Source organism: Toxoplasma gondii, chromosome XI, assembly GCF_000006565.2.
Source record: "Toxoplasma gondii ME49 chromosome XI, whole genome shotgun sequence".
NCBI classification, from domain to species: domain Eukaryota; phylum Apicomplexa; class Conoidasida; order Eucoccidiorida; family Sarcocystidae; genus Toxoplasma; species Toxoplasma gondii.
Window position 1 is genome coordinate 5,379,065 of NC_031479.1, and position 27,792 is coordinate 5,406,856.

At 52.0% G+C, this 27,792-nt stretch overlaps 5 protein-coding genes across 5 annotated transcripts; 2 read left to right on the top strand and 3 right to left on the bottom strand.

Moving 5' to 3' along the window:
- The first annotated feature begins 67 nt into the window (after positions 1–67).
- Positions 68–9,759, top strand: TGME49_316530 (myosin heavy chain, putative). The gene is made up of 15 exons (XM_002364777.2): positions 68–934; positions 1,433–1,550; positions 1,848–1,945; positions 2,612–2,932; positions 3,479–3,574; positions 3,997–4,044; positions 4,702–4,909; positions 5,180–5,451; positions 5,792–6,004; positions 6,255–6,344; positions 6,766–6,835; positions 7,452–7,683; positions 8,250–8,305; positions 8,569–8,951; positions 9,475–9,759. Exons 1-15 carry the CDS (start codon positions 782–784, stop codon positions 9,607–9,609), a joined length of 2,493 nt encoding a protein of 830 aa, XP_002364818.1. The 5' UTR covers positions 68–781; the 3' UTR covers positions 9,610–9,759.
- Positions 9,760–11,140: 1,381 nt separating this feature from the next.
- Positions 11,141–15,008, bottom strand: ISP3 (IMC sub-compartment protein ISP3). Its single transcript, XM_018782906.1, has 3 exons — positions 14,234–15,008; positions 13,866–13,903; positions 11,141–12,558 (listed from the first exon to the last, which is right to left on the bottom strand). Exon 3 carries the CDS (start codon positions 12,555–12,557, stop codon positions 12,063–12,065), a length of 495 nt encoding a protein of 164 aa, XP_018635288.1. The 5' UTR covers position 12,558; positions 13,866–13,903; positions 14,234–15,008; the 3' UTR covers positions 11,141–12,062.
- A 318-nt stretch (positions 15,009–15,326) lies between these two features.
- Positions 15,327–16,324, top strand: TGME49_316550 (hypothetical protein). Its single transcript, XM_002364779.2, has 2 exons — positions 15,327–15,531; positions 15,624–16,324. Exons 1-2 carry the CDS (start codon positions 15,448–15,450, stop codon positions 15,879–15,881), a joined length of 342 nt encoding a protein of 113 aa, XP_002364820.1. The 5' UTR covers positions 15,327–15,447; the 3' UTR covers positions 15,882–16,324.
- Positions 16,325–16,643: 319 nt separating this feature from the next.
- Positions 16,644–19,070, bottom strand: TGME49_316560 (Toxoplasma gondii family D protein). The gene has a single exon (XM_002364780.2). The coding sequence runs from the start codon at positions 18,611–18,613 to the stop codon at positions 16,904–16,906; it is 1,710 nt and encodes a 569-aa protein (XP_002364821.1). The 5' UTR covers positions 18,614–19,070; the 3' UTR covers positions 16,644–16,903.
- A 420-nt stretch (positions 19,071–19,490) lies between these two features.
- Positions 19,491–27,404, bottom strand: TGME49_316570 (hypothetical protein). The gene is made up of 8 exons (XM_018782907.1): positions 26,784–27,404; positions 26,602–26,662; positions 24,758–26,057; positions 22,973–23,057; positions 22,432–22,497; positions 21,936–22,094; positions 21,002–21,467; positions 19,491–20,566 (listed from the first exon to the last, which is right to left on the bottom strand). The coding sequence occupies exons 1-8, from the start codon at positions 26,826–26,828 to the stop codon at positions 20,004–20,006; spliced, it is 2,745 nt and encodes a 914-aa protein (XP_018635287.1). The 5' UTR covers positions 26,829–27,404; the 3' UTR covers positions 19,491–20,003.
- Positions 27,405–27,792: the final 388 nt, after the last annotated feature.

The following is a 27,792-nucleotide window of genomic DNA, read 5'->3' on the forward strand; positions in this document are numbered from 1 at the left end:
CCACACTGTGATCCTTTGTTTCTGGAGTTGCTCCTTCTTTTTCTTTTGCTTATATGGGGCTTCTTCTCTGGCGAGGAGGCCATGCCGGGAGTGCTGCATGCGCACATGCGATGTTCCTCTCGGCTCCTTTTTTTCTGTCCTTCCCTTCGGCTTCTGTCTTCGTCAGAGCGCCTTCTTCACCTCGGAAAACCACAACATCTGGGCGGTGAATGAGCATAAATAAGGCAGAATCTGCTGGAACTAGAGAGTCCTTCCAATACGTCTGGCTACGCCGCTTTTCTCTCGAGACAAAAGACTGTTCACTGATTTACGGTCTTCTCCTTTCGCTGTAGGCTGCGTCGTTCCTTTCCACGGCCGCTGAGGCTTGTCCTCTGCATTTTTCTTGGTGGCGCTGCGCTGTGTGTTTCGTCCTAAGCCATCTGAAGGAAGTCTGCAGACCTTCTCTCTCGTCTCGAGCGACGTATTTGAAAAAGCCGCGCTGAGACTTCCGTGAACCACCCTCGGGATTCCGTCCCTACTCTTCATTTGGATTCTTCTCTGGTCTCCACTTTCCTTGTTTGTCGATATTCGCCTTTCCTTTCTTTTTACGTCCTTCGCTTTGTTCGCTTGCTGCTGGCCCCCGTGCGTCTTCATGTGGGTTTGCGTTCCAGTCTTTTCCCCGACTGTATGTTTCTCTCTTTTTCTCTGGACCCCCGTCGTCGGCACACTGTTGCCCGTTGCCCTGATCCGCGTCCGGTCTTAGCAGTCTCTTTGTGTCGCTTTCTTCGAGTTGGTCCTTCGGATGCATGAGCAGACGAAAATGCAAGATGCAACAGAAAGCTCGCCTCGCCAGGGCAGAGGCGCAGGCTTCGCCGCAGTGCGGCTGCGACAGCAGAGACGACAAATGGAAATGCTGACGGAAATGACAAAGAGTCTTTGTGAAGAAACAAAGAAGGTATGCGTCACGTCCATGGCATTCCGCGTCTCTGCATATGCTTTCGTATACATAGTAACACCACTTGTAGTATACTCGCGTATGTATCTATATACGCATTTTTGTTCACACAGATAGGTGCCAGCATATGTATACACATATATGCAGACGTCTGCATTTCCATGTGTACCTGGATGTGGGCATGCATGCTGCCTTGTGGGCCTATAGATATTTCTGCTTGTATGGACCTGCATGTACAGCATGTGCATCCGAATAAAGGCCCAATGCGTATCTGCCTGTGCAGTTTCTCGTAAATACACATGGGGAAATAAGAAAGGCTACGCCTGCAGAACGGGTCGAGAGCAGTGACTGTCTGCGCCAGCGTCTTCGTATGGCAGGAGCTGAGAGTTTGTGCATTGCTGTGCATGCAGCGATTACTGGTCTTTGCAGGTGCCGAGACGGAGCTGTGGGTGGCGGTTTGCATTTGCATGCCTTTTTTTCCTCTCTCTGCTCTCTCAGGCCAATGCACAACCAGTAGGCGCGCCGTCGGCTCCAGAGCTGCTTCGCCTGAGGTGTGAAATCGAGGAATTGCGTCTGGCCAATCGGAAGAAAGACAGCGAACTCGCTGCAGCGAAATGTGGGTTTCGAAAGAGTCAAGGCGTCGACCAAACTCGCGAGAACCTCTTTCCAGGAGTCTAGACATTTCATTTGGTGTCAACTTGCTTCGTTTCTTCGGAAGTGGACTTTCAGGTGGACGCACTTCCAGTGATCGCTGCTGAGTGGGTGCACTGATGGCTTTCTTTGTCTCGCGACAAATGGGTGGATGGATGCGTAGCTGGCAGTTTGGAGTTTGTTTTCTACGTTTCCTTGCACGAATGGGGCTTTGGTTCGCAGAAAAGTCCTACGTTTCTCGTCTTTTTCTCCATCTTCTCAGCGGCCCACTGGCAAGCGGTCTCTCAGTTGGAGCAACGCCTTCACGCTCTCGAAACGAACGTCGCGGCCGCGAAGGCGTCCACCAAAGAAGTTGAACGTGTAAGCTGAACGATTCTCCAGCTCCCTTTTTCTGCATCTCGGAGACTACCCCACCTTCATCTCTGTACAGCCAGGCTAACAGGCCTTTTCGTACATGTGCAGGTATCTTTGCATCAAGACACATGCACATATATACATATGTCTACATATGCATTTATCTATACAGATATATACATATACATATATATATATGTATATGTATATATATGTTTGTCCTGTGTAGGGAGCATAGTCTCTCATGCGACCCAGCTGTGGGCATTAGGGATCGACTGATGCGAAAACAGGAAAGGGTGGCGGAATCCGAGAGAAGTTCACCTCGACTTCTCGTTGTCTGTCGCAGGCGGTTATTCCATACTGCACTCAGCTAGTTCTCGAGAGTCGCAAGCTTCAACTTTATCTTCTTTTCGAACTCTGGTTTTGGTGGAAGAACCTAAAAGACAACAATGATGTTCACACAGTTCAACCGTGTATCCCCCTTGTCTCAGGTTAGGACAGCGGGAGAGCACTCGCGTGCGACTGTTCAGAGTCGGCCCAGATGTATCTTTCACCCGGTGATGGATCTGCTTTTTTTCTTGGACCTTTTTTTCCTGTCGCTGTTCTCTGTGTTGTGTTCTTTTTGTTGTTCCGTGGACCTGCGTTGCGTTGACATTTTTTCGTTTTTCTCAGCTCGGCAACCAGCGGGTGTTGGAGCTCCGGAAGCTGGTCTCGGAGTTGGAGGCGAAGAATGCCTATTTAACAGAAAAGGTGGAGAAGGCCGGGGCAGAGGTGCTCGCCGTCCGCGCGGAGAGAGACAGCAGTCGCGCTCAGAGCGAAGAAGAGAAGAGAAGATTTGAGGAGCAGCTTGTCGACCTCCAGAAGACTCTGCAGAAAGAAAGAGAAGACAGTGACGCGGCCAAACAACAAGTCTCGAAACTCACCGGCGAGCTCGCGGAGAAGGAAGGGGAACTCGCGCTCGAGCGAGCAGCCAAAGACGAAGCCGCAAACAGGGTACGCGAGAGCCAAAGCAGAGAGAGAACAACGCAGAGAGAAGCGTGAGGGAGAAACACGGTGGGAGAGAAGGAGACATGGGGAGAACGCCGCAGATACGATATTGACAGCAAACGAGAATCCGAGGGAACGGAGCAGGAGAAAAGAAGAGAGAGAGAGAACAAAGTTTCCAGAGGACGAGAAAGAGATAATCGAGCAGAGACAGAAGAAGACAGAGAACAGAAGAAGACAGAGAACAGAAGAAGACAGAGAACAGATCGAAGACAACACTCAGAAAGAACGAGAGAGACGGATGCATTGAGGAACAGTGAGTCAGCCAGAGGGCAAGACAAAACAGAGGGGGGGAGAAACAGAGAAGAACAAGGAAGAGAAGGAAACAGCCTGCGCGGGAAGGGGAATGTATTGAGCGCTTGAGTGGGGAGGAAGTTGAAGCATGACGGCAAAGAAGATGCGTCTTTCTGCACCGTCTCTCTATCGTGGCGAAGAATCATGTTCGCTGTGTCCACTTTCGTTGCCCTTTTTCTGTGTTTCCCTACCTTTTTCCAGCTCGAGAAAGATTTTGCCTGTCAACGCGAGACTCTCGAGAGCGTCATCAGCGGCCTGCAGAGGAACTTGCGCGAAGTTGCGGCAGCGAAGGAATCCGTGGGTACTCTGTCAATGCGTTTTGTCGTGGAGAAAACTCTGGTGACGTCTAGCGGCTTCTGCCTTACAATTTCTCCTGCGCATCTTTATGAACGCTTGGACGTCGTTCGGTTTCTCGTCCGATCCTCGAATTTACTTTTGCGATGCGTTGTTCTGTCTTTGCCTGGCGACGCTTCTTGAAGGATGTGAAAACTTGTGTGTGTCTCTACACTTTTGGATCGATGATCCTGCACAAGGGATTCGCTCGAAAAGTTTTTAGCTCTCTCTGTTTCTTCGCGCTCCTCTTTTGCGTGTCTGCTTCCCGCTGGGTTCCACCCTGCCGGTGCCTCTGCTTTTTCTTTCTACTTTCTGTCTCGCTCTGCCGGTGTCCCTCCTCCTCTGTCGACGTCGAGCGGAAGTCTCCTCTGTCTTTGCTTTTCCAGGGCATGGACGACCGCGCCTTGTACGCAGAAATGAAAGCGAGATGCGCAGTAAGGCAGAGATTTCACACACACGCATTTGTATATCTATCTATCTATATATATATATATCTATGTGCATATACATATGTGGATGAATGTGCATTGATGTCCATATATAAATTTATGCAAGTTTTTTATGGAGAGAGGTAACTCGACCGCATACAAGAGTGGTATGCGTGGAGAACTCCATGAGGCCTTTTTTGCCCGTCGAAACGACTTCATCCAGGACCTATCTCAGTCCCAGTCGCGGAACGGATCAAACTTGTATGCAAAGAGCTTGAAAGTCAGTTTAGTGTATTATAGGAAGCACTGGCGCCCACGGCGGCCGAGGGAGCATGCGTATGTTTCGCAGAGTTGTAGGAGATTTCCTCCACGACAGTCTCTCACTAGTTAGCCTACCTGCGTGGAGAACCGTTGGGGGGAGACAGGAGAAGAAGAGGCGGTGTATTCTTCCTGGACCTGGACCTCCGCATGCGTAAAGGGGAACCGAGTGGCGACGCGTGCATGCATGCACTGCATGCTTTCCGCGGCCTTTTTGCTGTCAGTACTGGAGTTTTATTTGAAAACGCATCGTTTGAGAAGGTGAAAAGCGGCGATTTGACTCGCTTCAGACGCAGGGCAAATAAAACGTTCGTCTGTCTTTCGGTTGCTGCATGCGGTCTGCAGAAGTACGCAGAGAAGGTACAGGCGCTTCAGAAAGAGCTCGTGGAGGCCGCCCGTCAACAGGAAGCTCTCGAGCAACAGAGACAACAAGTCGAGCAGCAAAAGAGACAGGAGCGCGAGCTGGAGGAGACGACCCGGTCTCTCCGAGAAATGGAACTCGTGAAGGAACAGCGAGAACGCGACCTCCAGGAGTGGGAACAACTCGCTGCATGTACGTCAAGACAAAGGCAACTTGTGTTTTCTACTCAGTGCATGCACTGTGCTGAAGACCGGCGTGAGGACGCCCGTGGTAGGATGCGTGGAGGCGGTCTCCGCAGTGTTCAACAAATTGCTTGTGACTTCCTGTGCACAAAACCTCCTCCGTTTTCGATCCAGTGCATGCAGCGTTCCGAAAAATGGAGAAAAACGACGGCGGGTGGGGGGGGCAACTCTTCGAGAATGCATGCAATTTTTTCCGGAGGCGGTGCTGGGTGTTTTACAGCGTTTGTGTTGGACGAGCCTCCGAGTCGAGAGGCGTTTCGCCGGCACCTGCTGCTGCTCGTGAACGCACTGCAGGCGCTCCAGTTCGAGAAGACGACGGCGACTGCTCAGATCGAAAATCTCCGCGCAAGAATGCAAGAGAGCGAAGAGAAGCTTAAGGCCAGGAAGGAAGCAGAGGAGCTCCTCGAGGCAAAGCTCGCGCAGGCGGAGCAACGCGCCGTGCATCTCGCCCGCGAGACGTCAGAGGCCAAACAACAAACAGAACTCCTGAAGGTATACCTCCCGTCCTAAATCTCCACATGCGTACATCTCCTCACACACGTGCATTGTAGCTTCGTACACCTGTCTGCGCGCGTATCTGCGTAGATCCAGGCAGCGAGAGAGAGACAGTTGTGCGAGACGATTGAGACAGACGTACATATTTATGTAAAGGCATGCACGGGGGTGAGAGCTAGGCGTATGTGACGAGAAAAGGAGCTGTGGCGAGGCGTTGGAGGCTTCCTCAGCAGTCTACGAATGCGGCTTCCCTTGTTCGTTCTGCTTCACCTTTTTTTTACTTCGTCTTTCTCCTCGGTCCCTTCTTTTGCCTTCCCTCTCCTGGTTTGTTTTCAAGATTCGTTTGGCAGGAGCGCTGAGCGCAACGAGTGAGGAGGTAGAGCGATTGTTGGTTTCTGCTCGTCCGGTTCCTGAGGCAGCGAAGAAAGGAGACAGCGCCTCTTCGTGCGGCGAGGCGCCTGCGCAGGCAGAGACCCTTGAAATCAAGATCCAGGAACTGCATGCACAGGCAGAGGCTTCCGAAAAAATCATCTCCCAGCTCGAGAGCACGGTAACTCTCCTTTTCTCCTCACAAGCATCTTCTAAAACACTGGTAGAGACGCAGATCGTCAGATTGATATAGGCAGACATAGGCAGTTGGGTTTAATTGCGCATTTAGGCATTTATGTGAATATCGCTGTAGATGATAACAGCTGAAGACACAGGAACAGAGGCGTGCATCTGCGTGTAGCCGGAGAGCTGTTTTTTGTGGTGCATGGAGTTGTGGCGTTTGCATGCATTTCCCTTTTCTGTGTATGCAGAAAGAGCGACTGGAGAGCGAACTCAGGGCGGCGCAGCAACTCGCCGAAGCCTCTGTGACGCTCCGGCGAGAGAAAGATGAACTTGCCACTGTAAGAGAAGAGTTCCTCTCGCATTACGGAAGCGCCTTGGCGTTGTCTTTTGTTTCTCTTGTCGCTTTTCTCCATTCTTGTGTCCTCCCGAGATTCCACGTGCTAAGGCACTATTTCTTGAACTTCTTCTTTTCGGATCGTCGCGTCGTGAGGCTGTAGTAAATCTGTTCAATTCTTCTATATTGATGAAGGTCCACGAACGCGCTGACAGGTTACTTGCAAATCTGCTCCTTGCCTCGTGAACCTGAGGAACCGAGTGACCCTGGTTGTCTTCATCTTCCCAGAGGTTGTAACCAAAGCGCCGTCTTCACTTTTTTTCTTCTTCAGTCGTTCCTTCAAAAACAGGACTCCCAGTTGCGGGACCCAGGCTTACTCTTATGTGCCGGCTTCTCCTGGAGTGTCTACTTTCGATTTCTTGCAGGCAAACAGCCAGTTGACGGCGGAGCTCCAGCGAGCTGCGGATCGCGTCTCGGAACTCCATCGTCGCGCAGGTGAGAGCCCAGAGACCAGTTCCTTCAGAGCGAAACTGCAAAACTACGCTTCCTCTCATGTGCAGCAGTGCTTCCCCTGTGAGCTTGACGCACTGCGGAAGGGGAAAACAGTGTTCGTACTCGTCCGAGAGTGAGGAAATGGCGCAGGACCGATCAGTTTGCCTCTTTTTCAGCTGGATTCGTTTCTTCTGTTCTTTCGACGCCTCCCTTGACCGACGCCACGTTTTCGCTTGTTTGTTGAGAGAATCCTTCTGCTCAGATGCTCGTCTTATGATCTGTACCAACGTCCGCCGGGGGTCGTCGTCTCTGAGGGCGTCTTGTATGCTTTTTCTGGGAAGTTCGAGTGTCTCCTCGCGCCCACCTTGTCTTTGTCGAGCCCTAGCTTTCTCTCGACCTCTCTCTGCTGTCTCCGAGGAGGGCGTAGAGAGATTTTTCGTTGGACGTCATTGCACCTGAGACTGAGCAACCAAGCGAACCAAGCGTATGAGAGGAATGGATGCAGAGCACGCCAGTCCAGTGCAAGGAGTGCAACCGGGAGTCGTTCGTATGTGTGCTGAGTGTTTAGGACTGGAAGACTCATGTCTGCGTCTCCGTATCTGGCTCATTTTCTCTTCAGAATCTGCGCAGCGCGAGGCGACGGACTTGCGGGTGCAGACAGGCAAAGAGAAGAACTTGCAAGGAAATCTGCAGCGTGCACGTGAAAGAATTGCAGCTCTGGAACTCCAGCTTGCTCGCGGAGCCCCCGACGCTCAGCAGCTTCAGAGACAAGTCGAGACACTCACGGCGGAGGTCGCTGCCGCCAAAGAGAGACTCAAGCTCCTCAAAGACAGCTACACTAAACAGATTTCGTGAGAAGTTTAGGACGTTGGAGGACACCAAGAGAAGAGCGGAACAAAGCACACTGCGAATTACGCTCAACGTGCATGTGTCGTCATCTATATATGTGTGTAGGGATGCGTCTGTCTCTTTTTGTCTGCGGGTGTGTGTGTAGCTATGTAAACAACGTTTTTCTGACTTTCGTCAGCACATGCTCATCGATCTACGTCGTACCGTCTTCTAGGCGTCTATTGATGTATGTGGACCTTTGCGTGTACTGGCATGTGCCGACGCAGCTGCATGCATCAGTTCTTCGTGCCTGTCGAGAGCTAACGACTTGTCCCCTTCCTTCATTCGATCTTTCTCAGTATTCGCACATGTATATGCCTTCGCAGAAATACATTTGTATATAGGTAAGCGTGCAATTAGGTATACCAAGGGGGGTGCCCATCTCCCGCCGTTCTTGTTTCTTTCTGTGGACCACCGGTCTTGCAATCCGTACCGACACCACACGCAGAAGCTTCAGCTGCTTTCACTTCAAATTTACAACGGCGCTCCAATCCACGGAATAAACATCTCTCTCTTGCTCTGTGTGTAGGGGCGTCCGCGATGCAATCTACCACACCCTGGGGTGGAGTGTCTCCTACAAAGCACGTAAGATTCGCCTTTCCTGTTTGTTTTCTTGCCGATAACCTGACTCACAAGTTAGAATCTCTGATCTCCACTGTCGTTAGGAATAAAGGAGCACGCGCATCTGTGTGTACTTACATATATATACATATATATATATATATGTATATATTTGCATGCAGGGTTGTGCGTGAGACTGTTTGTCGCAGCGAGATCACCGTGAGAGCGCTCTTGTCTCGTTATTTGTGGCGAGTGGCCTGTCTGTCATGGACTGTGTGTTTTCTCAGCCACCGGAAGCCAAGATGAGTCTGTGACGTTGCAGAGTTTGTATTCGACGCACGACGGTCTCGTGGTTTTCACGCGGGGCAACGCAGCTGGCGCGGGGCTCTCTGAGAACTCGAGTGAGACTGGAGGACCTACAAGTCAGAAGAGACGAAGACGAGGATCGGCAGACAGCACACAGAGTGTGGGGATAGAGGGTGAGCAGCGAGAGGAAGAAAAACAGAAGGAACAGTCCGGAGTGGAGAACGAAAGTCGAGAAGGCGCTGCCGGCCCTCCTGCGTCGGAAGATACTCATCGAGACAAGTTTCTTTCGCGCTTCGCCAAAGAGAGATTCCGTGTTAGCTTTCTCAACGCCTACGCCACGAAATACGAAAAAGACGACAAATTCGTAAGTTCTAACAAGAAGGAGGAACAGCGGTTCTTGTTCACATTTCCAGGAGAAAGTGTGCAGGAAGTGAATGTCGTTTTATTTCGTTCCCAGCGACCAATGCTGTGAACCGGTCACTTCTTTTTGAGAGAGCGCCAGACATAGGTCCTACCTCTATCGATTTTTGTGTAACCTGGTATGGCTGTGCATGCATGTCATTGTAGATATAGCTGTTCTCTTTGGCGTGGATCTCAAGAGCAAGTGCAGATAAAAGGATGCAACAGAGAATTTTTGTAGAAGCACAAACGTGATTTTCAAATGTACGCACACATTCCACGGCACCATTTGGGCAGCATAGAAGGTGAGCTGGTAACAGGAGCTTTCCGGACAGGGCACTGGGGCTGCCTTTCCATTTCCTCCACATGTGTTTCGAGTGTCTGGGAAACAAGCATGGTAGCGAAAGGTGTAGCAACAACCCTTCAAGGCCGTCTAACTCATCTCACATTCTGTTTTTCTTTCGATTCTGTCGTGTATGTTGCCGCAGAGAGCACGGTGTGCGAGTCTCGCGTGGCCGGCCTTCACAGCCATGCTCTGTTTGGACGAACTCCAAAGCATTCGAGCTCAGTTTGGGAGTCGCATTCCGAAAAATGTCCACGGCATGTTGCTTCCGATGCCTTAACGCTCAGTCAAGAAGCGGAGAAAAGGGAGCTCAGCCGCCTACTATTTCTGTGTGTCTAGATCGACAGGTATACACGCGTGGATGCCAGAAATAACTTTTTAAATTTTTTTTCGCTGTGCAAGCGCAGACTTCACCGAAAAAGCTTTCTCGACACTCTGCTCTCACGCTCTGTGTGAGGGAGGTACTTCCAGGGAAGCCGAAGCACAGCGGGAAACTCGCGTTACACTCCTCTCCAGCCCTACTGGTATAGACACACAGACACGTATCTCCGTAGAAGGAAGTGCAAGGCCGGCCCTTATACGCCGTTTCCACCCTTCGGGTAAACACAGTAAATCAACTTGAAGCAACTGGATACGTCGTGGTCATTTCCCGCACCCCCCGTCCTTCTCCCGTAGGACAAGAAACATTATGGGGGAGCACGCGACAGCAATGGCCACCACCTAAATTCACATGCACCAGGGGGGCCTTGTGTACATGCTTTCTCTCGCCTGTTTTTGAGCTTAAGGAAAGTATTGGCGGTGAACACTGTTCGCACCATAGTGGTTCTGAAGCGTTACTGGAGATTGTTTTCCAGGCGGGCAAATAATTTTTTCGCTCACGCATGAGATCGACGTTACGGAGTCCTTTTCTTGTGCGCACCTGAAATTAAGAACTGTGAGATTATAGCATGCTAGGTTGTACTACGTAGGAAGAGCAAGCCGTTTCCTTTTCTACCTAACGAAAAACAGGTGCCAGCCACGCACATTATTAGGTTCGTCGACCTTCGTCAATGTGTTGGATGCCCGCGTTCGCCCTAGACAGAGGTGCCCGCAACCTGGGTTACAATTCATTGAAGTACTCAAAGTTTGTCAGGCTGTGGGAGGTGATGTTTTTTAGGAGTTGATGTTGAACCAACAGATCCGATTATTTGGTAGGTGTACCGTTTGCATTTCAGTGGCACAACTGCAGGTGATTGTTTATCCAACGCCTTACCACCGCAGAAAAGGACTAATGTGGTGCGCTGCGTGATGTGTGCCGGTAGGACTGGGGAGTCTTCTAGAAATCGTGCGCGGATAGAACGGTAGAAACGGATATGCTTGCCTTTGTGGTTGACAGCACTTGCTTAAAAACAAGTCTTAATATAGAGGCGGCGCTCAGTATTTATGAATTTTGTCTCATCCGTGAGAGCCGCCTGCGTGAACTGCAGACCCGGTCTGTAGAGCATGTTTGAGTAAGGTTTCATGGACGACTGCGTGCACTAGCAAGAGATGAGTTTCCCACTTGGAAGGAGTAACTAGCTTTTTTGCATATGGAACACGGCTCAGGTTCGCTTTATACGCTCGGAGAGGTTATTTTCTTCCTGAGTGGGAGGCATGTTTGTGCTTTCGGCTTCGCTATTGCTGGAACCTTGTTCCTATATGCGATCTTCAACACGAGATTACTGGAGATTAAAAGCACACGCTGGGATTTCTTACCTGTGTTAAAATACGTCTATATTTCACAAACGGTGGTTCCTTCACTGTTTCTTAATCTACTGCGACAAAGTTTGAACTGATTCCACCCCCTCCGACGCAGCACATTATCGCCGTGAGGCAACCGATGTGCAATACGCGTTCGGCGACCCGTCGAGAAGCAATGTTTTACTGTAACGGTCTTAAAAACACCATCACAGCTCCTGTTTCACCGAGATTCGCGTATTTTTCGGGAACCAGAGATACAACATACTCAGGGTGGGCGGGACAACACAGCAGCCTAACCACTTAAGTACGCACACGTACTAAAGGTTGCTCTTGGAGGCGGAGCAATGCTTCCATCTTAAGGGGTGAGCGTCGCCACTTCCCACTGGCAACCATTTCTTTAGTGCAAGTATCGCTGTTGCAAGGTGCTTTTGGCTTCCCGCCCAGACGACGAAAAGGGAACTCCTCTCCATCACCCGATCCCCGCCCCCTGTTCTCCACTTTGTTGAACATTTGCGGTAGGGGTTCCACGGCAATATAGACGTCAAAATTTTGTTGTGCACACTGGAGGCGCGAGGAAAAGCCAACAACTAATACACGAGCATGTTGAACGTCACAGCCCTCCACCCCCTGTCTCCTCAAGTACCATTCCTTATACGCCTGGCAAACTGACTGGCACTCCTCCTACGCATCCACCTAGTGAGTGGTTAGTCGTCTTCGCGAAACAGCAAAGATCGGAAAAATCCTATATGACATGAACCCATTTGTAAAAAACGTTTCATCAGAGCGAAATAAAGAAAGGCGATCTACTCCTGACACGTGAGGCGAAAGTCAGACGGAATGGGGTAGGAACGACTATTCTCGCAAGAGGCATGGGGAATAACGACTCCGCGCAGAAAACAGCTGCAATGCAAAAACTGTTAACAGCGTGCAAACGGTTCGCTCGAGGGTTGTTCCTCAGCATGTCGCATGCCAACGTCGATCATGGGTGTTAGCGAGTGTGTGATTCACCTCATCTTAGTTTCTGTCGTTGCTTGCTGAAGACTTGTTTGACTCCTGATTCTTCTTGATTTCGTCGTCCAGGAAAGACACAAAACACTGCGCGTCCGTGATGTCTTTAAAAGAAAACGCGATGGCTCGTCCAGAGCTCGCGAGGCGGAAGCCCACGACACAGGGGTTTCGCAGCATTTTGCTATCTGCGCATTCGGAACTGCGAGGATCCGAGCCATATAGGACGGCTGCAATGTCATCGAGCTGGATGGGTCTTACTTTCTGATTGAAGGTGAGATTCATGAAGTTTTTCGGTCGGTCGATTTTCAAGTTACACTCAATTCGGTGACCATCAGGAAAAAGCACTTCCATCGTGTCTCCAGCCTCATAACGATTCATCCAGTTGTCAAACGCCTCCTTGGATACCTGAATTGGCTTGCGACTCCTCACTTCCCCCTCTCGACCGATCTCGAGGTCAGCAGTAGAGTCACTGTCGAAACCGCAGCACGCCGTGTTCCCCATCCTGGTAGAAGTAAGTGCACGGAACAAGGCCTCGAAATAAGGTGTCCGGAGACAGCAAGAGACGTGTGCTTCCGCTCACGTGGATAATCCGGGGATGAAAAAGGATAGCTAGGAGGATAGTGTTCAAGATGTCGCAAGGGTAGCGCTGCGGCTAAAGGACAACCGCAGATGCCTGTCGAGTTGAGGAAACAGATCGGAGCTTCGTCCCGGTGAGGGTGGTGTGACGCGTACAGACAAGAGCAACTTCTACGGGTGCCTGCTGTACTCGGACAGAACACAAATTCCTGTTTTCGATGCATTCAAGGGTCGCAATCCTGGCAGCGGCTCCAGAAAGTACACCGAGGCGGCACGGACGTCAAAGCGAGACCCCCCCAGCGGTAAACGAGCGAGTCGACTAGCGCTGTTGCGCGCGCAAATGATGCGAACCTTCGAAAGGCGGGAAAAGACGGGTCAATTCATCGGGACTGCACAGAACACAAAGTAACGCGTGATACCTTGCAAAATGCGCCGCAGACTCGGCGTTGCATAGAAAAAGGCAAGAGACACTTGAAGTGGGCAACGACAGCAAAGTATCTGTTTGGAGAATCAAGACGCGGAAGCGAACGCGCGACGCCACACAGCCGGTTCTCTACCCTGAAAAGTCAGAGAAAGGAGACAGGCAAAAACGCTGGGTGGCCTGGTCTTGGTATAAAAGCAAGCAACTCTTCACTACATGGCACAGAGGTAGCTCGACAAGGAGCGAAGACGCGCTGCACAAAGTGGACGACTCTGCGGGGCTGCGCTTGTCACGGGGTTGCAACGTTGGACGACCAGCACGACTGCTGGAACCGCGCGCGCATGCCGCTAGAAAATTTGACGGGACGATCAAGGGCGTCTGAAGCGTTGTTGCCAATGACGAGCCAAACGTTGTAAAATTGGGTTATTACTATGCACGTCCATGGACATTCTGAGTCTTCAAAGTGTCAACGTGTGGAAATTAGTTGGAGGAAGCGGATCTGACTCTCGTGTCAGCAGGCGGGTGCCCGGTCATCCCAACAAAAACAGCGAAATCCGTGCAGACTTGGTTGACTTCGAAAGTGCGATGTTACGCCAAAGAGCTGAAACACCCAGGTTTCCTTCAGTTAGTGGACCTATCGAGTGTCAATTAACCCACTAACGAGATACAAAAGTATTCCGAGGTAAGTCTGCAGATGCAATAGCTTTTTTCAGCGGCGAAATTTTACGGCCGCTGGCGCAACGATGCCTGATCTTACCACGCCAGAAGTTAACGCGACTGCAGTGAAGAAAAACAAGAGGGTCTGTACTTACAACTAATCCAGACAGAAGCCAGCAAGCAGATTTTTTCGCTGAAAACCGCAGACACAGGGCACTCAGCTGGCGACGTCTTGAAAAGTCAACCGCTGCGATGACAGCAGTACGCCGCTAACCAGCCAGCGTTGAACGGGAGCCAGTGTACGAGCAGTCAAGCCACACATTTTCATGCTTATCTCACGGTACTGTTGTCGCCTTGCTTCACATCCCTCTGTCTGCGTTTCGATATGTTTCACTCATCTGGATACGTCTAGCAAATCAACAGTTCCTCCCTTTCAATTAGAAAGAAGCAGACACCCCGAGTTGAGAGGTGAAGCTGGCACACGCATTCAAAGCTAAAAAGATCAGTATCTTCTCTGCCGTACACAGAAGACCAAAGCTTTCCAGTTTATTAAAGTGGCAAGGTATCATTTCATGGCACTGTTCTCCGTGTGCCGCCAGGGAAACAGGGCAGTCTCTTCAATGTAGTAGCGTGGGTTAGGGATGCCAACGTGGAATGGGGCTTGGCTCAGTCAGCCGATGACCTGATGAAAGCGTTCTTCTGCGCGAACTTGTTTACATGCGTGGCCCCCTAGTTGATTAAGGAGGGCTTTTGCAGCCGGTGCGAAAGAAGATCTTGAATATCGCCTCTAGGCGCGGCCTGCGCGTCCAAAAATGGGATGAGCAATCGCTTCTCAAAAGGTCACGAACACTCGTTTCATAAATCGTTTCATCCGGGAAACCTGGACTTCTTTTGCGCGATTGCGACAGTTGATCTTCTATTCTGGGGAATTTTTGTGAAATGTCGAGTGAGAGTGGCCGTAACGCAGCAATCGGCCCGCTGACTCTAGGTATGTCAAGCCAGAGAGCAGGCGGCGAGACAGCAAGAAGACTGATGCTTTCATCAGTACGATGAGGTGAATCTGCTACCGCCAAAATCGTTTTCTGTGATTCAACGGCGAGTCCGGGAAAGGTGTCTATGACGAAACTTGATTCGTTGCAAACTCACTCCTCCAGGCTCCCTACGTATTGTCCTCGGCTAACTACGGTTGCAGTGACCACTGGTCCGACCACCTGTTTGATCTACCCTACCTTTCAGGCTGCTCACCTAGCGCGGCATTTAGAATGAGCAAATCTCAGTGACCAGATACTGCCGACATCTGTGTGTCGGTGACAGACAAAAATGTGCAGCCATTCCATGGAAAGCAAGGTTGGGTTGGGGTGCCGGATTTTTCGTGGCTAGGTTCCACCGCGTCAGCTTCTGTGCAGCGGGGGCGTACAACCAAGCATAGCATTACAGTGACGAGATGTGCTCATCTCCAGAAGAACGCTTGCCTTCTGGGCCGCGTCCCAATATCGCGATCTTACAGTGCAGATTCGCGCGCCACGGCTTTTAGTGAGCTAGCGGCTTCGCCATCTCCCCATCACCATCTCACGTTGAAAGGACAAGCAGCCGCTGGTGTGACTCGACTATGTTACATAAATCATATAATCACGTCCGTCACACTTCAATTTGTTACTTCACGTTCTGCTCTTCCGACAGTCTACGTTAGGTGCAACGACTTCGTCTAATTCCAACATCCAGGAACACCAACGTTCTATGTATTTTAAGATGAAGGTGTTCAACTTCGTTTTGCTCATGGCCATCATTGCCGCGTCTGTGTCGGCTGCCAAAGCGGAATCCGTAAGCATTAACGTAATTGGTCACCTGCAGGGCAAGCGTCTTCCAGGAAATCGCCTTTGATATGCCCGTCACACGTGTGTGTGATTTTTCAGGAACATGTTGGTGACGCGAAGCCCTTGCACAAAGAAATCCGCGCCGAACAGCCATCGGTTGTGCAGGAAGGACTTCAACAGAACAGAGATAATCCTACACGGGAGCTATTCCCCAGACTCTGGGGGTATGGAGGCTACGGTTACGGCTACCCCTACGCAGGGTACAGCTACGGCTACTACGGCTACCCATATGCAGGATACACCTACTACGGCTACCCGTATGGTGCATACTATGGCTACGGTGGGTATTACTGGTAACTGTGCGAACAAAAATTACAGTCACGATCAAATCTGTTGTCATGCCTGGAACCACAGATACCCTGTTGGAGCAGGCAGCTACTGATGCAGATTTCCAGAGTATGGCTTCTGAGAGGATGACGATGGGGATGGAATTAGCTGAGGGATCAGGGGAAAAGTGCTCCAAGTTCGTGTGGCCGCGCCAACCGATGGGAATTTTTAACGACGAATATGTGGTTCCATGTTCGGGTATAATTTGAACCCGGTTCACGAAGAAACGTTTTTCTAATCTAAAGTTGTTGTCGCAGTAAACGACGTGTAGGGTCTCCGCTGAATTGACTGGCACTCTGCTTGGTCAAGAGCCCCTGTCTAGCCTATACACAGCTAGGAACGAACGTTTGACATGCGCTTCATCAACCAAACATGTAGACTATCGCACAGTTAAAGGGCAGTGCTTTAAAAAACCTCTGTCGGACTAGAACCGCGCTAGCCACAACTAAGCTGAAGGGGCTTGCGGTATTGGACTGGTAAAGAACCACAAGCAAAATATCGAAATACATCTGCAGTGGATCATATAAGATGCACGTTGTTAACATGGCAGAGACTGTAGTAGCACACCTGAGACGGGACACTAGAAGCCGACTCCGAAAGAAAGTTGAATGCGTCGCTCATTCACGATATGGTAGCAATGCAATGTCAATGCCATTGCCATCTTATACGCGCTTAGCTGCAGCGCTTCTCATTCGCCGGATATGACAGCGCAATATTGGTCAATTTGGGACCACTAAAATTACTAACTTGAATGTAATCATGTTCCGTTCTATACTGCGATCCGAAAACGTCATTGGACAGGTGAGACAAAAGGGACAGTGACATATAAACGGACGTGACGCAAAAACCATTGTATGACTCAGCAAGTGCACAAAAAACGGCTCAGAACATGAATAACACCTGTTTTCGACTGCCAAAGTCGTCAGCACGACAGTATGGTTTCTTGCGAGATCACCTGCTTTTATCATGGAGAGCCGTTAGACTTACCACCTTTACAGTTTTTTAGCAGGGGGAGGAGGCGGCGGGATATGGGTCACAGGAATATCAGCACACACGTTTTTGTACGCGGTCTCGTAGCACGTGTAGGGGACTTCAGTTACTTCAGTTTTGAAGCAGGTTCCAACCCGGTCGACGTTGATTGTCTCACATTTGATCACCAGATCCTTCCGGGAGCAAGGGTACTCTTCGTCCCGTTCAACAACGGCTGAGCACTTGGCCATTTCGTAAGAGGGGATGTGAAGGCACTTCTCTTCGGTTGTTTGCTCTGGGCATGGGAAGTCTACCTCCTTCTCTACCTCCTTCAGGCATGGCTCGGCAATAATTTCTGGGAAGTCACTGCAGACTTCCTGAAATTCCCGTCTCGGGCATTCGAACGAGACGCTCTTGAGAAGGGTGGTTGCACAGACAGATTTCTTGGGTTTTTTCACTTCGTAGCAGTTTTCTGTGAAGTCGTGCTTCACGCACTCAAAGCTCTCCACCTTCTTTTCAAAGTTGTATCCCTGCTTCTTGATTTTTTTAGGAACAGTCTCACACACCTCTTGCGCGACCTGAGATTCGCAAGGCACCTCGACGTCCTTAGTGACTGGTCGAGAGCACATCTGGGGAACCACTAATTCCTCCATGACGCACTGGCTATCAGGTACCTTCTGGTGGCAAATCTGCGGAGCCTTCTTTGCCACTTTCCTGGTGCACACCTTCGGCACCATTGCCATAACTTCTTCCTCGCAAGGAAGCTGTTGGATCTCTTCAGTATCTACTTCAACAAGGTAGCAGCCTCCTTTCTTGCTCGGACCCAGTCTGCGGAGCTTTTTGCTAGGTGTGGGGCACCGTTCGATCTTCGCCTTCCCCGGAACTCGCTTGGCGCATGTTTTGACCACCCGGTGAGGCTTCATTTCGCTACAGTCATACGTTTCTTCTACCAGAATGTCCTTTTCACATGGAACGTCAATCATCTTGAACGTTTCAACGCATTTTTGTTCCCACTTTGACACGGGACACGGGTACTGCTCCTCGGACAAAATCGACTTGCGACACTGCCCCTTCTTGGTGTGCAACTTCACTGAACACACCTTCTCCTGCAGGGTGTCCTCATAATCGTACGCGACCGGAACCTCGACCTCGCGGGTGCACACTGAATTGATATTCTTCATTTCTACATCACAGACAGTAGCAGTCTCGCTGCTCCAGCATTCGTATTCTTGGACATACGGCTGTGTGTCGTAGCAAGTATCAGGAACGAGCTTGGAGTCGATCTCACATCGCGGGACGGCGATTTCCTTAGAGCATGTGCTAGGGACCTTCTCTTTTATCTTTTGGCGGCACATTTGTGCTACTGTCAGTGGGATCTGCGAGCACAGCGTTTGAGTTGTAGCCTTCGGACAATCGTAGGAAACCTCCTGCTTCACGAGGCGATGGCACACATCATCAACCATGACCTGAACGGGTTTGCAAACCTCCTCCATGGCTGGCTGTGGGCAGTTGTAAGGCCTGGAGATGGACTCCTTCTTCAAGCATGCCCTCTCGACACTGTAAGGCACCTGAAAACATTCCGTCTGTGTATGCAGGGGCAACAGCTCTTTTGCAGGAGGTGGCGGTGGCGGTGGCGGCACACCAACTGACAACTTCTTGTCCTTTGGCCCTGCGCTGGCGCTTTGGACGAGAAGCGCAACGGCTGCAATAGTCGGCAATAAACGAAACCCCATTGTAAATGACTCCAATCACGAAATGCAGCAGCTGGAAGCGTAGATCAGAGAAAAAACATAACAGAACATGAAATTGTGATGCACCGATGCGTTAACCCCTACCCAGGAGCACGACGGCTGGTCAGGAGGGACCCGAAGGCGGCCGTGCTCGCGCCAGCGTTGCCCCTACCTGTCGAGCACAAGATTCCATCCTGGCTGATCGACGATATCACCTTCGACAGATACTGCATCTCTTCACATGGAAAGAACAATGAGCAGCACCCTAAAAATCATAACGATAAACCAACCGGCTCGCCGCGGCTACAAACCGAGAAGAGTGGTTGCAGCAACTTGTTGTGGCCGTAAGACGCTCGAGAGTTAGAGTTCATTGATACTCACGATGAGGACAACACCGCTGGCGTTGATGCCGTACCTGAGTTCCATGGATCACGTGTTCTGCTAAAATGTCCATCTCACCTGAGCAAAACCCCGCAGCAGTCTTCGGAGGCACGTGTCTAGGTCACAAGACTGTCACTGGTCCGTGAATGACAAATACTTCTAGGTGAAGTTGATAAACGCTAAGTCATTGCCACCAATAATGCCGTTGGCACGGCCTGCCCCCATTGTGTGTATCTCATTGGTTCAAACACGCATATACGTGGCGGAACGCATCAAGAGCTAAGCAAATCTAGTTCAGGCGCTTCTCGAAAAGCTGCGCGAGTCGTTCTTGTCTACGGCAAGACTTGTGCAGGTAGTAAGTGTTTCAATCATCTTTCAAACACACTGCTAGTCAACTGAACACACCTGAACTTCCGAAAATAAGTACGCGCTTCCCGAACATCCTGAAAAGCGCAATCGTGATATCCTTACACCTCACTCCGAACTCGGCGCCTTCATGCGCTCCGACAAATCTCTTCTAATGGATGCCACCCTTTGGTAGGTTCACACTTTGCTCTCCAGTGTGCGGCGGTTTGCCGTACGCGTGTTCAACCACAAGACTACCAATATAGAAAGTGAGTGTCAGTCCTCTAGACAGCAGCAAGCGCTTCTCCAGTACTACTATAAAGGCAGACTGGATGTAACAGCGTGCCGGCGTTTCAGAATATTTGACTCAACTAGTCCTGGTGCCCCTCAGTTGACAGGATGGCCTCAGTTTTTGCACGACTTTGCCATGCACACAGACTTCTTTGTTAGTTCCTTTTCGTTCCAATGCTGCATCAGCATTCCCCAGGGTCAGAAGACGTCCAATAATAATCTTGATGCAACGACGAACACTCTCGGTTCGTAGTGCCGGAAAACGACCATGTCGTGGTCTCTCCACAACAAAATCAGGTTATACCTGCTTCACTGTATAACAGACGGGAGGTCACACGCTTTGCCAAGACTAGTCTTTTGCACTGTTTCTCGGTAGTTAGCCGTCTTTCTCCTGTCTCTTCTGTGCCTTCCCTCTCCAATTCCGGACCCGCACTTTGCCTTTTTCAAAAAACAAACTGGGTTCCGAGGCGGAATCATTTTCGTATGCCTCTGTTAGATTGTAGCCTTCCCACTTCCCCGTCGAGTTTTCCCCTTGTTTTTTGCTGTAACCCTCTGGCTCGTCCCACTCCGTCACTTCACTTTTTCTTGCGACATCCTGTGGCAAAGCTACACTCTCGCTGGTGTCCCCCTCGCTCTGACCAAACTCCCCGAAATATTTTTCCCCCTGATACTTTGTCCTGGGCTGGCGGTGGCCACTAACTGCTCTGGTGTCATCTGCACCCTTGTCAGTTGCAGTGCTTTCGACTGTCCACGATGGGAGAGCGAGTGACACTGTGTCAGTGACTGGATCGTGTCTCTCCCCCAGACGTTTTCTATCCCAGCCAAAATTTCGGTCGTCAAAGGGCAGCGCTTCCAACGGCACTCCTCCCGCTGTTAAAACGCCGGGTTCCGTTTCCCTGTGGCGACTAAGAGAAAACTCCGCAGTTAAGCCCCGACCCTCTGAAGAAAACGGAACAGAATGCGAAAATGCGAGGAAAAGTTCACCATCGAATCGGTTCTTCCATCCCACGTTCTTAGAGACGCGTACGTATCCTCGTGCTGGAGGGCATGCGCCACCAGTGCAGCTTCTTCAGAAATAAACTGACGCAGACGGTATACAATCGTATAACTTCCAAAGACGTGACCTGGCAAGGAGTCTCTTCACTGACAGGTCTAGTAGCTATCGCTTGAACCTGCCAGCAGAAGAACGCGTGCAAACACGGTGTTTACACGCACATAAAAACAGGCAGACACGCAGACAGGTTTGTCCGTCTTTGACTGACTTTTCTGCATCTTCAAAGACTGTTTTGGATTCAACATGTCACGAAGCGGAAATTCTGCGCGATGGAAGAAACAGGGAAATTGTTTGGCCTCTTAGTGCAGCTCCGTACTCACCTGTTCGCGGACTGAAAAGTGGGTGCGAATTGAGTGTCTCAGCAGCGCCAAGTCCAGCCGCGGCAAGCGCTCCCGGCTGTACGGACGCTTGGACGTCTGCCGCGACTGCTGCAAGAGCGGCGATTTCTGCTTCCCGGGACTCGTGCTGTTCACTTGAGTCCAATCCCTTGAGCAGCGTCTTGCCGCTCCAGTTCGGGGCCACTACAGAGACTTGCGACCGCGAGTATTCACCACCATTTCCGGAACCGAGCGCCTGCCTCCCCCTTTCTCCGTCATCTAGGCAATCTAAGGAATCTGAGAGAAGCGGGAAGCGCTCGCTCGCAGAAAGGCGGCCACTGTTCTGATCTTTCAGGCGCTCTTCAATCATCACAAATTGAGCTGTGCGAGGTAGGAGAGGATCGACTGCGTTGCCGATCCACAGCGCGCCCAGGTCGTGAAGACATAAAAGATGCTCTTCGCCGACACCCTGACAAAACCAGCAGCACCGACAGCTTGAAGAGGCCGCGCTAAACAGTACATACACGGTGAAATCTGTGCCAGATGTTAAAATTATCCTTCCTCATCACTGGCGACAGAACTCGAATTCCCCAATCGAACACAGCCACATGCTTAGCACAGCATCGATCACATTGTTGCACGTGCTGCATGTGCCGCATACGGACGTTTAGGTGGGAAACAATGCACTCACAAAACGCGCGCTAATGTCCAGAGCGCCCTCTAAGTGCCCAGACGAATGCATCACGAAGTGTCGATCTTTCAGACTTGCACAGATGCGAGTCTACATTTGTAACAACAGACATACAGAAGCGCGCTTTTTTACTCAATGCGAAAAGTGTGTACACGCGTCAAGGGACTCCTACGCCCCTCTCTGGAGAGCGGTTCCCCCGGGTGTTTTGAGAGAAACACAGTCACGCCAGTCAGACACGCAGCTCACCTGGTCGCGAAGACTAGCGTTTTTCCGAGCTATCCACCGCTGTCTGCGGTTCCGCACGAGAGCAGCCAGAAGCCACGCTGCACGAAGCAGCTTCCGCGTATTGTCTGGGTGCGGTTCTGCTTTCAGGGCCGCGAGCTCCATGTACGAGGTCAGGATGCGCTGAACAGACAACCGAAGCGAGGGGATCCATATTTTTACAAAGCCTTGTGGATTTTAAGCAGACAAGAAGTGACAACGAATTCCTGCCATCAGACAGCGACTCTTTCAAAACATTTCCACGCGTTCACGCACACTAGAACAATGCACGTCTCGCCCCAGTAAGAAATACCACGAACCTCACAAGCTATCTTCACATCCACATACATCCATATTTACGCAAAAGGGTGGGTCCTTCCAAGAGATTGCAGAAAAAAAAACTCTCTTCTCGAGATACTCTGAGCAAATCGCGAACATGGAGAAAATGGAAAGACAAACAGTGCCCCCGTGTGTCGCTCACCTCGTTGTACCTCACAAGTGTCGGGTGAACTTTCGACGCCTTCATCAGATTCAGCACCTCCCAAGCCTGAGAATAAACACGACGCCAATGGCACATATGCATACATGTGTAACCGATACATCTGCACAGACAAAAACGCGTCCATATAGGAATATATGTGGAGGGGTTACATCGGCGTAGATTCATACACGATACCTCTTCCTCACGCTGATGGACACAAGTGTGTATGCGCCTGCAGGTTTGCACAACCTCTGACTCGGTTTGCCGCATGTGTTTCGGGGAACCCGGCACAATGCACTCTGTGTTCGCTTTAGGAATGCAACATGTATCCGCAATAACTCCATATACGTGGATAGTAAAAAGCTTCAGTCAGCGTGACTCAAAACTATCCACCCGATGTAGCGGCAGCCTCTGCATGCGCACAATCACGCCCAGTTGGGGCGGCTGGAGTTTTCAAGGTTGGCTTTTGCTTTTGCAGATCTGCCGCCGAACTTCACAGGTGGTCATGGCATCCCCATCCTGTTTCTATCCTGCGTCTCACCTGGGCATTGTCGTGTCGCGAAGACAAAAGCACGCCGTACAGGTGGAGGGTGAAGGAAACCTCATCGGGACGCAAACGCGCCGCCCTGCAAAAGGCGAGGGAGCGAGGCAGCTCGGACACACCGCCGGCGAAACAAGCGAATGAACTGACGTTTCCAGAGAGACCGGGAAAACAGGATACGAACTGAAAGAGCCACGATCGACAAACACTTCCCTCACATGCCCATTCACGGACGCATGCACGAAGACACCTTTCCCGCAAAAAACCAAAGAAACAAACACACACACACACACACGTATGTCCCCTTCCGCGAGGCTACGCAGAAGCGACACCGGGACGCACACCAACAAATATATATTATATATATATATATATATGGAAATGGACGCAACACACGCACGAATCCTTTGTCGTGTCTCGTAGTGTGCGAAGCGTGACGAAGGAAAAAACGGTCGACACGGTGTCAGCCTTCCCATCTAGGCTGTGCAGAAGCGAGAATTGAAAGTACGATCCGAAAAGGTTCGAAGCGGAGCCTCAAAGCGTCCGCGAGCACCTCACACTGGCCAACTGGGGTCGAGAAACGACATCCCTGTCACAGATGTTTCCGCTCCTCTGTGTGTCCACGGTCTCTGTGTCTCTGCACGTTCCTTGGGAACCGTTTCTTCCCAAAATCTCACACTCTCGGCGCACTCACAGCAGCACACGAAAACGCAGCCCGTTTCCTCGGCTGCTCCCCACCAGCTCCAAGGATCCAAGCACCAACTCACGGCGCCCACACATCAAGACTCTCTCGAGGGGCCGTGAGGCCGCGAGCGCGCGTTGAGACGTCTCCAGTCTCTGAGGTTTGATTCTGCAAACCAGCCGCTGTCTCTCGATTCCAAGCGACAGACGACACATGCATGCATCCGCAGACACGCGTAAAACATCACTTAACTTGGAAAACAAGGTCGCAGAAACACACGTCCCAGCAATCTTCTGCAAATACCTGTGAATGTGAAAATGACCGCATGTGGACAAACACCGTAGGAGCACACGACACACGTACACACATCTGACCTACGGGAAATGGGCGCTGTCGGAGATTCTACGAAGAGCCACGCTGCACGCTTTTCTCCGAGCGGACAAGCGTTTGAAAAGAAAACTGTGGAATTTGTGTCTTCTTCGCGAGCACAAGGTGCCGCACGAGGGCTCGCGTGTGTGGTGTACATCCAGCGCAGATTCGTGCACAACAGGGTTTGGGAAAGGCCATGCAAGCAGACGCCGGGTGCGCCAACATTTTTCGACACTCCTGCGCGTTCCCCCGCCTCTTGTCCACAACCGACACACAGAAAACCGGTCTCTTCGCTCTTTCGCCATTCCACACTCTTCGCTGGAGTCGCATCCCAGCTGGTCACCTGGAATAGACAGACCTCCCATGGCTGGTAAAATCGTAGCTGGACCACCGAAAACAGCTCGACAAGAATACGCGCCCTCACCGGACACACGCTGCAACCGAAGCTGACCAGCTTGTAGAGACACACCAAATTTCAATTCTCGATAGAGGAGGCGCGGGACGCCGCGCAGACACTGTACACTTCAACCGATTTGCCTTCTCCGGGAATCTCTCCGCAAAAACGCGCACCCCGTTGTCGTTGAAGAGATATCCACGACACCACAGCTCGCGGCACACACACACACGCGCATGCGCGGATGCCTATACTCCACGAAACGTTTCATCTCCACCGTCCTGGGGTGGGAGACAGTCCTCTCTCCCGAGAGGCTTTGAAACCCGTCCTGTGCGCTCACTCCATTTCAGCCATTGCGTGCTCGAAGTCTCGGAACTTCTTCTTCCGCAACGCGTTCCAAATCCGTTTGTGAAGAGCGTTTTTCTTCTGCTGAACGACGGCGGCAAGAGTTCCTGTCTCCCGCGCAGCCGGCGCGACGCTGTACGTTCGCTCGCGCTTCTTCCCCACGGGTGAAACGACCGCCTCGCCCTTGGGTGTCTCCGCGCGAAGCTCGCGCGCCGTGACCACCGATGATGCCGGAGACAGGGTCCTCCTGTCTCCTTGCTCGGCCGCCTCCACCTCCTCTTTCGCATCCCGCTCCTGAGGCACTTCTCGCTCTGCCTCGGTGGGGACGTGGGCAGGTCGTTCGGCCTGATGGTGATACGTTTCTTCGCGTTTGCGGCAGCGGGTCGTGTGAGCCTCAGTGGCTTCTTCGGAAGGTGCGTCAGCGGGTGCAATCAAGACGGGAGGCAGGGAAAAGTAGTGCCGGTCTGCGCGACCACCAAAGTGGGGACTGTCTCCGTCGCCTCCCGGCGCGTGCGGCTCCTGGGGGTGTAGGTACATCGTGGGGATCATCACGCGTTCCCGGGGGGACAGCGTCTCGAACTCTTCCTTCTGAAGGTTCTGCCTGCGCTCGCGCTCGCTCTCCTCAATCATTTGCGCCCTAAAAGTTTCCCAGTCGTCGTTGTCCGAGGCCGCGACTCGCGGAAAATAGGTCGTCTTCAGCTCCTGTCTGAGGCGTTCAAACGTCGTCTGCTGGCGCCGGTGTCTCTCGAAGGACAGCGAGGGCGAGAGCGCCGGAGAAGACGGGCCGCGGGGCGACGGGCCGCGGGGCGACGGAGACAGCCGCGGCGAAGCCCCCGCGGGCGACGGAGACAGCCGCGGCGCGCGGACGCGGAGATCCGACGGCTGCAGAGCCCGGGCATGTCGGTAGTTCGACGGCGCCGTCGCGTACCTGGGGCGTCCCTGTCTCCCCGACGAGAAATGCATCGCCTGCCCGCGGCCTTCGAGAGAAGAAGCCGGAGAAACGGGGCGAGAAGCAAGCCCCGAGACGAGCACCGGAACCCCCAGAGCCGCCGCGCCCGTCGCGCCCGTCGCGCCGCTCGGCGGCCGCGGCAGAGAGTAGGGCGAGAGAGAGGCCCGCGGCGAGAAGGGCGACGGAGACACTCCCGGGACCGACGGAGACACCGAGGCCGGGGAGACTGTGGGAGCCGCCGGGGAGACGTCGACCGGGAAAGAAGGCGACGCGTGGTTCGCGGGAGACGGTGTGCTGTTCTGACAGCTGCGCGTCGAAGGCGGAACTTGCGACGAACAAGAGACACCTGAAGAGACATGCGACGAAACGACGGAGCAGCGCGTTCGCCGCGGGCGCTCCGAGTCCCGTGAGGCCCGGCCGAGGGCCATCACTTCCGGGGAACTCATCGCCGCCACGAGAGTCGGGGAAAAGCACCGACAGTTGCAACATCGGCGCAGACACCGGAAGCGCAGACGCCCCATCTGGAGGAGTGAGCGGGCGAAGCAGGGGAGTTGACGCTTCGAGTGTGCCAGACGAGGCCTCAAACAGGCGACTGTCAGTTCCGAGAAATAACTTCTGTGGTGACTGAGGTCAAACGCCCTCCTTCATCGGGCAAGATACACACGCCTTACAAAATGATGTAAAGGCATGCATGACGCGCTTAACCATACATATATATATATATATAGATATAGGTGGATATGGATATTTGACGGGTGAATGTAGAGCTCAGATCGTCGAAAAGAGTTCGTCCCTGCACGGGTTGTTTCACAACGTCTCAGGGCGAGTGTCGAGATCAAAGTCTGGGCCTTCCGACTGAAAAAAGTGAAGTTCCGGTGCTACCTCATTACCTCGGTGTCGCCGACAGCAGAAACTGTGTCTCTCCACAGCGCTGTGTGTGGAGATGTATCTCTGGAAGTTTCCCAGATATCCAGAATTGCCCAGTTGCCGGTGTGAGAACTCTAAAGCGCATACAGCGAATCCACAGCTGTCTTCCCTCCTGCTTGCTTGCGCTTGTCTACACAGCACGTACAGTGGGCGCACAAACCACAAGAGTGACTCTGGTCGAGTCATACATGTGTCTATTCGGTGAGGCTTCACTGTTCTTGTCAGCAGAACGCGCAACCGTCGGGCGTCTCTAATGCGAGCTCCGAGGCAGGGGAGGACCCGCGCAAGAACGCGATTTCGCACCAGAACGGGCAAAAAGCGGAAAAATTGTGACGAAGAAGAGGCGTTACGTCGTCCCGGCAGGCGTAGAGACTCTGTGGGAGAAGCTCAGTGCAGCGGGAGGGAAACACCGTCAAAAAACACCGAACGGAGACGTCGGTGCGGCCGCGAAGGAATTTGGCACACCGTTCTCAACGAGAAGCTGGCGTTTCCTGTCTGCAGTACTCTGACACAAAATCCCGCAAAGAAAAGAGATTTTCAACGGTGCCACTTGGGGGCCGAGTTTCTTGCCTGTCGCACAGCAAAAGGTAGAGGGAACAGCCAGCGACGGGGTTTGAGAGGGAGGCTGCCTCCACAGACATTTTAATGATGGACGAAGAGACCGGGAAGGCATCAAAAAGCAGACGCACGAGACGGCACGTACACAGGAGCAAACAAGAAGCACAGTTTCACCATTTCCGCTTTCGAAAATCTGGAAACCCCCGCGAAACCCAGGAAACACTGACTGGGTTCCGCGTTCGCGCGACAGAGCATGCAAGGCCGCGTGAGTTGTTTTTGCGCTAGATGGAGAAAAGACGAGAGCGGATACGGCCTGTGCTGGAAAACACAACAGGGAAACGAATGCGTTTCGTGGGCTTCTCGAAGGAGAACATAATGGGGTTTTTCAGCTTAGATTGGAGCGTTTGCCCCTTTTTCGCGGACGACTCGCCGTCATGTAGCGCATGACACTGCAAACAGAACGAAAGCGGAGACGAGACAGCTGTCGGCGTCAAACAGGAGAAAAACGCACGGGTTGTCGAAGATGGATTTATCCAAACGATCTGTAGTGCTTGCAGTGACCGGCACGGTGTTGACGGGTCCTCGAATCCTCTCGA